The 10,195-nt window shown below is 40.5% G+C and overlaps 5 protein-coding genes across 5 annotated transcripts; all 5 read right to left on the bottom strand.

Moving 5' to 3' along the window:
• Nucleotides 1-1,410: 1,410 nt before the first annotated feature.
• JH06_4060 (DNA repair protein) lies at nucleotides 1,411-3,295 on the bottom strand (the record flags this gene model as incomplete). The annotated part of the gene is made up of 9 exons (XM_014670302.1): nucleotides 1,411-1,452; nucleotides 1,481-1,567; nucleotides 1,598-1,780; nucleotides 1,805-2,248; nucleotides 2,278-2,413; nucleotides 2,443-2,563; nucleotides 2,594-2,830; nucleotides 2,860-3,188; nucleotides 3,225-3,295. The coding sequence occupies 9 exons, from the start codon at nucleotides 3,293-3,295 to the stop codon at nucleotides 1,411-1,413; spliced, it is 1,650 nt and encodes a 549-aa protein (XP_014525788.1).
• A 78-nt stretch (nucleotides 3,296-3,373) lies between these two features.
• On the bottom strand, nucleotides 3,374-3,870 carry JH06_4059 (hypothetical protein; the record flags this gene model as incomplete). Its single annotated transcript, XM_014670301.1, has 4 exons — nucleotides 3,374-3,460; nucleotides 3,518-3,689; nucleotides 3,718-3,751; nucleotides 3,801-3,870. 4 exons carry the CDS (start codon nucleotides 3,868-3,870, stop codon nucleotides 3,374-3,376), a joined length of 363 nt encoding a protein of 120 aa, XP_014525787.1.
• A 729-nt stretch (nucleotides 3,871-4,599) lies between these two features.
• Nucleotides 4,600-6,356, bottom strand: JH06_4058 (hypothetical protein; the record flags this gene model as incomplete). The annotated part of the gene is given in 6 exon segments (XM_014670300.1): nucleotides 4,600-5,156; nucleotides 5,188-5,614; nucleotides 5,647-5,924; nucleotides 5,956-6,152; nucleotides 6,183-6,303; nucleotides 6,320-6,356. 6 exon segments carry the CDS (start codon nucleotides 6,354-6,356, stop codon nucleotides 4,600-4,602), a joined length of 1,617 nt encoding a protein of 538 aa, XP_014525786.1.
• A 1,414-nt stretch (nucleotides 6,357-7,770) lies between these two features.
• On the bottom strand, nucleotides 7,771-8,185 carry JH06_4057 (ribonuclease H2 subunit c-like protein; the record flags this gene model as incomplete). Its single annotated transcript, XM_014670299.1, has 2 exons — nucleotides 7,771-7,985; nucleotides 8,017-8,185. 2 exons carry the CDS (start codon nucleotides 8,183-8,185, stop codon nucleotides 7,771-7,773), a joined length of 384 nt encoding a protein of 127 aa, XP_014525785.1.
• An 80-nt stretch (nucleotides 8,186-8,265) lies between these two features.
• Nucleotides 8,266-10,056, bottom strand: JH06_5395 (hypothetical protein; the record flags this gene model as incomplete). Its single annotated transcript, XM_014670298.1, has 8 exons — nucleotides 8,266-8,307; nucleotides 8,338-8,864; nucleotides 8,895-8,982; nucleotides 9,014-9,449; nucleotides 9,480-9,571; nucleotides 9,602-9,754; nucleotides 9,784-9,954; nucleotides 9,988-10,056. The coding sequence occupies 8 exons, from the start codon at nucleotides 10,054-10,056 to the stop codon at nucleotides 8,266-8,268; spliced, it is 1,578 nt and encodes a 525-aa protein (XP_014525784.1).
• Nucleotides 10,057-10,195: the final 139 nt, after the last annotated feature.

The raw sequence follows: 10,195 nt of genomic DNA, 5'->3' as shown, positions 1-10,195 counted from the left end.
GGAGAAGAGGCGAACTGTATCTCCATCTATAGTATGAAATATAGTCAATAGAGTCACTTGTTCTTGTAGGAATGAATAGAGGTATGAAAAAGTCTTGATTTGATAGTGCCTGTATGTAAATTCCAATTGAGATGATACTACGCTGCACTCAATCAGAAAGCTGGACCATAACTCTTCTAACTGTTGTTCTGCCATTTCTGTTACCCTTGATAGTGGTACAGAGAGCTAAAAATCAAGAACTCGAAAGGACAACGACTCTTCGACTACTCCGTCCAGATGAAGCGCTATATCCTTTATCAGGAGAATTGCAAACGACAAACACTTCATCATTGCACAAATCTTCCAATGGATGTTCAGTACACACAGTAACACTCAAAGGTGTTAAGAGCTGTTGTGTCTTGATATCTTGGAACTCCCTATACTTCACTCCCTATCACAGAAATGACATTGAAAGGGGCAAACGAAATCAGATAAAAATGATTTGTCGAACTCCAACAAACAATCGAAAACTGAGTTATAAATGATTCATAGAATGTTCAACAACAGATGACAACGAATCAACGAGTTCCTTCCAGGAATCCTCAAGAACTACATCTTTCATTGCCTTTACAACATTCCATGATCCAGGTAGATCAAATCGACAACGTGTTTCCAACATCTGTTTTAATACATCCTCCAATTCTTCCGTAGGATCATGAGACCAAATATACTGCCGAATTTGCATAACGTCAAATTCATTCATAACATCTACATTTACCGAATCCAAGAATCGCTTCAAATCCTTTCTTTCTTCAGTATTCGCTTCAATCCATGACCGTTCCTCTTTATGAATCACGTCTCGAAACACATATTCATGTCTCTTAGGTAGATCGGTATTCTCCCGCAAATATGCGTGAGCCATCTCTCTCTGAAGCTCAATTGGAAGTGTTCCGAATACATCCAGATCTAAATCAGCAACTTGAGGGAGCATGATCATTGGACGAGGATGTTGCTCACTAGATGGTAGAATTCCTTTTCGCAGAAGCGATTCAATGATGGGAAGTTTCTGAGATTTAGCACGCTTCACAGTAATTCGTGTAGGAGATGAAGGTGATGAGAAGGACTGTTTCTCATTGGGTTCAGGAAGAGAAGCTATTGGAGTGGATTGAGAACGCTTTAGTGAAGAGTCAGACTTGGAGACTTTGAAGAATTGATGGATGGAAGGAAGTTCTTGCTATGTATGAAGGATAAATAAAAGAGGAACGTGAGTAGTGAGATTATGGAGAGAAAGACCAATCCCACGTACATCCTCTGGTTGAATGGAGAGAGAATCACAGAGAGTCATAGCTAGATGGAATAGAACAGTTGCATCATGAATAGGAGCAGGATTTGTGATTGTAGCACTATTGATCACTCAATAGAGAAAGAGATTCACTTCACAATATCAACAGGTCCATGACCCATGAATTTTGGCTAGATAACAGGAATTCCAAATAATTACTGTTGGTTCATTCGGACGTTTCTTATACAGCTTGCAAGTGAGTTTGAATCCACTTACATTCTGTTCTTTCATCTTCGATTCTAGCATCTATCATTCATTCTTCTGATATTATGATACTCTGCATAATGATGAAACGTATACCTCTACATCCTTGCGAGAAACACATCGGACGCCGTATGAAACTTGAACTCCAACACTTCGGACCTCAGGAATCACTGTCAATACACGGGTATCTTGCCCCATAGCATATGCCCGAAGCATTTCTGCCGTCTTTCTCCCTACTACACTCTCCAATCGATTCTATGGATGATTCACTCACTATACACTCACTTCCTCCAGACTGACCAACTCGCCACAAGTACTCACGTCCATTGAAGCGAGCTGCTGTTCTAATGAGCGACCAACGCCAGGAATAATAGTGATGGGAGAAGAATGTAAGATTACTGGAATTTCATCGTAAGAAATATACACCAATCCATTGGGCTTGGCTCTTAGATAAGAGAAAAGAGAGAATAAATACTTCTTCGTAGCAATACGACACATTGACAAACTGTGACTGATGCCAATACTGCAATGGCATTTTGTACGTTCAAATATTTCGTTTCTATCAATTGTTCCACTCCATAAAGCGTACTTGATTTGTTGGCAAATCTCCATAAAACCGTGGTTATCCCGATAATGGGATAGATCACAGAATAACTCATCACAACTCCCAACTTGAATCACAACAGTATATTTCTGTACAATTTCATAAACAATATGACTAATCTAGTTCTCATCAATCATTCAACTCGTACTTTGCGAATCATGTCATAATCATAAGGTAGGATGATTAGATCGGGACATAATTCTTTTGCTCGTCCCATCCATAATCCTTTCGTAACACCAAAAGAACGAGCGATGTAATTACAAGAACTAATTTCACTGTGTTGTCTACACTCATAGAAGAGACTAATGAATACGAGTCACTACTTGCAACACCCACAGGATGATTAATCAATTCAGGATGCTTCAAGAGAGCCACTTGAACGAAGTAGCAATCCATATCGATATGAGCATAAATACAATTCGGTCCTGGGGGAGCTACGAGTCATGTACTATGTCATCGATCACTAGGAGGAAGAGACTGACTCTTCACATACTCTCGAGTGACTTGGTCTTGAAGACTGCCCTTAATCTCTCCCATTACATGAAATCGACTTTTCGAAAACACCTTTTCAGGAAGGTATTCCTGATCTACAGCTGTCTTCTCTTGCAACAGATCTTCTGGATCTACTTCATCTTCTGGGTTCACATCAAATCCCTCTGATACCGAAATAGATGGTTTATTGGATTTTTGCAAAAATGACTCTACGATGATCACAGAAATGCATACTTACGTTGAATCCCATACTGTACCTTAAGAATACTAAATGCACTTTCATTCTGACGTTTTCCAGCTTTCACACTCTCCGTAATCCAATCGGGCGAGACCACGTACATCGATTGTTTGGATTTACTAAACATAATTGAGATCAGAGAGTAAGACAGTTGTTTAAGTTTGGCATAAGACAAATTCTCTGCCACAAAGTGTGTTGTTCCTGATCCTGTAAAAAATGGATCAAACCGTCCCCCGTGATCACAAATCATTTGACGAAGTACTAGATATGGAACTTGTGTATGACCATCGATATAAACCGATACACCTTTAAAAATAGATGACTTTGATCTACATAAACAGTTCGAACACCTCTTTGGATCCTACTCTCCTTGTTTTGTAATCTGTTCAACAATACGTCTGTTTTTCTGCTCATAATATTGATGATGGGACCACATTCCAACAGAAACAATAGAACATAGTTATCTGAAAGAAAATGTGATTTGTATCTGAACAAACATAGGAGTAAACGCTCTTCAAAGTGAATAGCTGTTGATTTGGATGTCTTTTAAACTCATAGTCTGAATGTGAACACAAGAAGGAGCCCAATAAGGAAACTGGTTCTATCTATCAGTTGAATCACCAAAAATCCTACTTGAAATACCCAATATTTGAAAAACATGATCCTTCTTGTTAACTTTACGAATACAATTCTTTTTTGTTATGATAGTAAACTGATTCTTTGTTTCTAGAAGAACGATTCCCTCCAATCCTATATCCTCAGGAAGGGAAGAACGCGTGATACGAACTAGACAACCTTCCTTTCCCATCCCTTTGATCTGGGATTGAATTCTATTTGATACCCCAAAAGCATTCCTACTCTTCGGTTGTTCCTTCCAAAGAATTGAAATACTCTATCCAACACTCATTCAAAAACAAATAGCTGTCATATCTACAGTAAACCAGTCAACGCATCTGTACTGGAGATCCGACTCCGAACCATCAATACGAAGACTCTTTCGTTCTTTGGCATTGAGCCATTCTCGACGGGCAGTAATGTATCTCGGATGAACCACACGAACAGGAACCTTCTTTGTTGTTTTGCGGAGATGAATGCCAAGGGTTTTACCATCAAATTTGGTTCCAAATACGTTACTCACATCATCATGAAGGGGTCCTGACCTCACAATATCGGTTATAAGGTCGGTTGCTGAATGCTTGCTCTAGATGTCACAATAACAACCACTATGCTACAGTTTCTCGGTATACATTCCGTTGTAAAGATATAGGAATGGATCGAAACAAAGCATCTTTCCTAAACTCGCCAGTTCTTCCTTTAAAATTAACTCGAGGTTGATGCTCTTTTGGTTTTATAGGTTTTGTCTCTACCTCCACCTGAACTTGTTCCACTTGTTTCACCGTTTCTTCAGTTACTTCTACTTTATTTGGTACAAGGTCCGATTTTGCTGGTGTAGGTTCTGGTTTCTTTGCATCGATTTCAGAACCATGGGACTGATTTGGTTGGTTCTCTTTCTTCTTATGTTGTTGTTTCACTACATTATTAGGTTTCCGCGAATCTCACCTGCATTCTTGAATTGACTGTCAAGTTTTGCAAACAGGTTTTTTACTTTCTTATTTGTTTTGCCAGTCTTCTTTTTCTCCATTGAGAACGAAATTGGCACCAAACAAACATAAGACTAAACAACAGATTACTTCTGTTGGGCTTGAAACATTGCTGCAAACATAGCCTCTACACTTAAAATCATTCCGCATACATACGCATATTTGATAAGAGTGCCTGTTGTTGCTGCCAGGTTAGAGACGGTGGCGAAGCATAGGAAATCGAACCTGGTCTGATAATTGGAACTGGAGGTACTTGCGAGGGTGTGTTTGTCTGTATAGGGAGTGGAGTAGGTGTACTAAGCATAGCCATCGATTGAAGCGATCCTGTAGGAAGAGGAGGGACTGGACTGGGTGTTGGAACCATCACTGGTGCTGGTGGAATCATTGTCCCTGGAGCTGTATAGTCGCTGGTGGGGTCATCCAACTGCATATCGTCACTCTCAGGAATAGGAATGGGACTGGATGCCATTGGCGACATCACAGAAGGCATTACTGGAGGAGAGGGTAAGTCTTTGGGCTCCTCCTTCTCAGTGGGAATGCCTCCTCCATCCAATTCATTCATGAACTCCAAATAGGCCTGATCTCGTTTTCGACTCTCCTCCACCTTCTTCTTGTTATGGCGCTCGGGACAATCACGAGTCAAATGCGATGTTTCGCCACAAATAGAGCACACAACTTCAGCTGGAGTGAAACTCCCTATTAATCAATGATTTGTATATTGACATACGTGGTTTATTTGGACAATTGTATTGATTATGACCTCGCTCTCCGCAGATACTGCAATATACACCCACAGCCACTTGGCCATTGATGATAGCCAATTCTCGCATCTGCGCCTGCTTAAATGGGTTTTTGTCATCATCTTTAACTTTGAGAATCTCACGAATCGATTTTTCGGCTTCATGAACATCCTCTTCTCGATCTCCAGTAATAATCACATGCAAAGGTTCATCTTGTCCAATGCCATCAATTGAACCCTTTCCGTCCCGAGAAGAACCCTTACCACGAATGATGATCTTTGTATGTGTGTCATTTTCCAGTTTACGATGAGACTTCCCACGAGGACCCAAAATTTGACCAACAAAATTATAATTGGGATACTTATCCTGCGGAATATAGATCTTGCGTTGATACTTGCAATTGTGAAGACTCTTCTACGAATAAAACCAATAGTACTTTTCAGTACCCGCAACAATGGATTCAACGTTAATATCTCTTCTACTAGTTCATTACGCTCCTTCTCGATCACACGTCGCATTCGCATTGCTCTCGTATTGATACGGTTGCCAGTAGAGTCATAAACAGGAGGAGGAGAAGGAGACCGATTCGGATCTGCAGAAATCATGATCGCTTCCGCCTCCACACGATCAAGACGAGAGGTCAAATCTCGGATTCGGACACGTAGCTGGATTTCTTGAACTTGTTCAATTCCAATTACCCCAGAAGCAACAGCAACACTCAATCCTAGTCCTAAAGCAGAATCTAATACAGATACCTGGCTGGATATATCGTCGGTCATTCTCCCATTTGGAACGTTTGAGAAGAGCCGATGCATCCGTCCACCGATTCCTCTTTTCTTGTTTTGGAAAGGATTCAACACTTTCATATATTGATTTATTATATTCTGATTCCACTTCTCGCCAATACTCCCAATCTTTCAATTCTTGCCAGAACATTGGAAATCTTCCATATCTAGAGTATTATACCAATATCATCATCTACTTTTCTTTCAAGTCCTCATGATCGTTGTACCATTTCTTTATTTTCTTATGCCGAACTTGCAAGTAGTTATTCTCTTCACGTTCCTCCTCTATACGCATAGAGTCCTCCTTTGTTGGTGGCTCTAGAAAATATCATACTCCATAAAAGAAGACTCTCTATAGGTTCTATTTCCATGATCTACTCTTGGAACGCTATCTTCAATGAGGAAAAGACTATAGACGAAAATGCGGGGATAGTGAGATCTTGGCAGGTCAAACAAACAACATGAATCGATACCTTCTCGTTGTGAATCCAGGTCTTGAAAGATTGTTAATATCCGAGATCAAGAGTCTAGTGGCACGAATTAACGAAAAGGTGAATCACATTGTTCTCATCAAAGGAGGAGCAGAATTGGATTGTATTCATGATAGATGATTGATGGATTATAAGATAGTACCACTAGAAGATGCTTTGTGTATTGCTTCTCAGTCTCGACTATTGGGTTACTATAACTCTTCTATTTTATTTGTAGAAAGTATACGGATTCGGGTTGGGTCCTTTTATGCTTCTCAATGGTATCAGTTGGAAAATGGAGTGAATCATCTCTCTCTACCGACATCTAGAACATTTTGCCCGCAAGTACACATCGTAGTCATGTTGTAATGACTTGTAATTGGTAGACATCACATCAATCACACTTATATCATACAGAAGCAATCAAAGAACGTATTTTGAAGACGCGACTATTTAAGTCAAGGGTTGATCCATCTTCTGTATCGATTCCATTCTATTTCCTCTTTCATCACGATTATTGTACAGTGAGTATGGAAATTGGTGGATTCTACAAACGTGGTTATCGTCGTTTTGTTTCAAAGACACCTCTTCGTGAAACGTTAGCAGCTGCCTGTGAGTGGATTGGAGATTGATGAGAGATAGTAGGATACAGCGTTCTTTGGAGGATGAAGGAGAGTGACTGTGTTATAATCGATCCATTTTGTGGTTCAGGAACGATTCTTCAAGAGTTCTACAGCTTTGTGAGGAATGACTCTCCGACTCTTCAACGAAAGCGACTCATTTCGGATTATAAGGAATTGTAGAAGGAATTACTCTATTAAGATGTAGATATGAACAGATTCCTGAGTTTGCTTCATGCAGGATATCCGCTACTACAGATAGATGGAACCATCTTCATAACTGTCAGTTCCAAGGATTTGATATTGATCTTTCTGTAATTGAGTGTGCCAAAAAGAATACTCACATCCTCGATTCTGGCGCTGAGGAATCAATTCACTTCAAGCAGATGGAATTGAAAAAGACAATTGAGTACGTAACCTACAGTCAAACCAAACGAATTGTACTTCTGTCAAATGTACTTATCTCTCTTTCATCATCATTGAGCCACCCTACGGATACAAATCCAAGAGTTCGAATGCTTCACTTGTATCATTGTATCATGATTTGATCGAGTGGATTAGGTCTCTTCAATCGCAGAATCGGCTTACTGCAGCAAGCATTCTGATTCCATCATTCATTTATGATCACCATCTCCCTTCAGCCTTTCGTTCTACTGTGAGAGATTGCATTCCAATTTCTAATCATGGTCTTCATGTCAATTTAGTTTCAATTTCCTCTGTTTGAAACAAACATACAAGTCCTCATTGATAGCACGGGTGATCCTCCACCATTCTACACAATGATCCATTATCCCTTCTTCGTGATCTTTTGGGATTGAATCTGTATACCATTGCGTTACAGAACCAAAAGAAGCAGTTATATCATATGTATCTTTTCGATCAGTTCCCTTTCCCTTTACTAATACTACACCTAGGTATAAAATGAATACCGTTAGAATTACCTTCAAGCTCCTTCGGTAGAGAGAATTCCTTTCCCTGTAAGAGTCTTCCTCGAAACATTGCTTCATTCACTTGTTCACCAGTTTTTATAACGAAATAATCATTTACCGGAGCATTTCCAGTGTACTCGATTTCACAAGGAATGTGATGAACTGTTGCATTTGGCATCATTCGTTTCCTTGAAACTTTGGTTTTGGATTCATGATCATCCATTCTGATAACAAAGAGGAAACAATTTACCCCATCATTCACTACATGATTCTCGGTGTACTATTTCCAGGATCTTGTTCAGGCTACTTATTACCTCTCTCCCTCATACCTACAGGAGGATTGATCTTAATCATGTCATCAATACGCAAAATAGTGATAGCAGCTTCTGTAGCGAACTTCAAACACTTCACCTTGTTCATTGTAGGCTCTAATACTCCCTTCTTGAAGTTATTCACCACGGCTCCAGCCACCAAGTCCAATCCATAGTAACAAGCCTCTGGATCTTCCTGATTGGCATGACGAGCACAAAGCTGCGCAATCAGTTCGGTGGCATCCTTCGCTGCATTCACAGCCAGAGTTTTGGGAATGATCAAAAGAGCCTTGCCAAAAGCCTGGACAGCAAGCTGTTCACTGGTTGACAGACTCATAGCATAGTCCTGAAGACGGAGATACAGAGCAGTTTCCACTGCTCCTCCTCCGACCACTAAGGATTTGCTCTCCATCACTCGTTGTTCCACACAAACAGCATCATGGAACGATCGCTCCATCTCTTGTAGCATCATGTCATTAGCACCACGCAACACAACAGAGACACTTCGATCATTAGTAGTATGAAGACCCTCAAAGTAGATAAAATCGTCTGAATATGAGTCCTATCATGTACACTCACAGTCACCCAAACGCTTCTCTTCAACACACTCACAATGACCAAGAACTGAAGAGTCCAGAGTGTCATTTCCTTCAAAATCACTCATATTCTACTTCTCATCATCATTTCTCACATCATACGACAACAATGGTAGCTCCTGTGGCTTTGGATACACGAATCAAATCATCATTATTGACTCGACGAATACCAATGCATCCAGCCTCCACCAGATACTTCAGACACAAATCATCAATTGCATGTCCACACACCACAACATTCGCACCTGTAGCTAACACACGTTCTACCTGCTTCCGAGTGATTTCCATCTCTTCTCGCTTGATCTCCTCCAGTTTGTCCGGATCAGATACCTTCACCTCGACGCCCATTTGTGTCTTATAACGTTGAAGAGCAAAGTCAATCACAATCACCTTTGCATCCTTGATACGGAGAGGCATCTGTTGGGAGGCACGGTTTCCTGAAAGGACTAGACCATCCACTAATTCACTCTCCAGAGCAGACTGACCATGAGCTTTGATGATACCAATGTTCTCGATCGGATACTTCACCTTCCCATCACTACATATTAAATTCATCTCCATCCAACACATGTCCTCGTTACGGATTCGTTCAACCGCTTCTACAGCCATCTGAGAGAACTTTTCTGTCTCTGCACCTAGAATCTTGGAACTCAGTGTGGTCTACAATCAATTCATTGAGAAATCGATTACCTTAGCCACGTTGAATAAAACCTCATCAGTGATGAGAGAACTGGAAATGAGAAGATTCTCACGAATATAGCGAATACATTCTTTCAGAGCAAGACGGTAACCACTCATAATCAGAGTCGGATGGACAGAAAGACGAATCAGATCCAGACCGTTCTACAGTCATACACACCCAAAACTTCAACCTTTAGGAGTTCTGCAGCAAAGATAACTACACTCGTTGTTCCGTCTCCCACTTCCTTGTCCTGAAGGTCAGCGAGTTGAACAAGCACTTTGGCAGCAGGATGTTCCACCTCCAACTTTTGTAAAATCGTTGCTCCATCATTTGTGATTGTTACATCACCCACTTTGTCAACCTACATCCTCACAAACAGTCATATCAGTCAAACAAGCATTTTATCCAGTCCAACAGGACCTAATGAACTCTTTACAATATTTGCAACGGCCATACACGCCATAGCTACAGTAATCAATAACAACAACGAATAGCATACTGTTCTGTGTCCTAACATCATTACCACTTATTCTCTCTCCATCCAGAGATAGCGACATTTGATAAGCCTTGAAAATGGACACTCTCACTCAATTCCAGAAAAA

Source organism: Blastocystis sp. subtype 4 (assembly GCF_000743755.1).
Source record: "Blastocystis sp. subtype 4 strain WR1 chromosome Unknown seqid_0295, whole genome shotgun sequence".
Taxonomy (NCBI): domain Eukaryota; class Bigyra; order Opalinata; family Blastocystidae; genus Blastocystis; species Blastocystis sp. subtype 4.
This window is presented reverse-complemented; position numbering and strand designations above follow the sequence as displayed.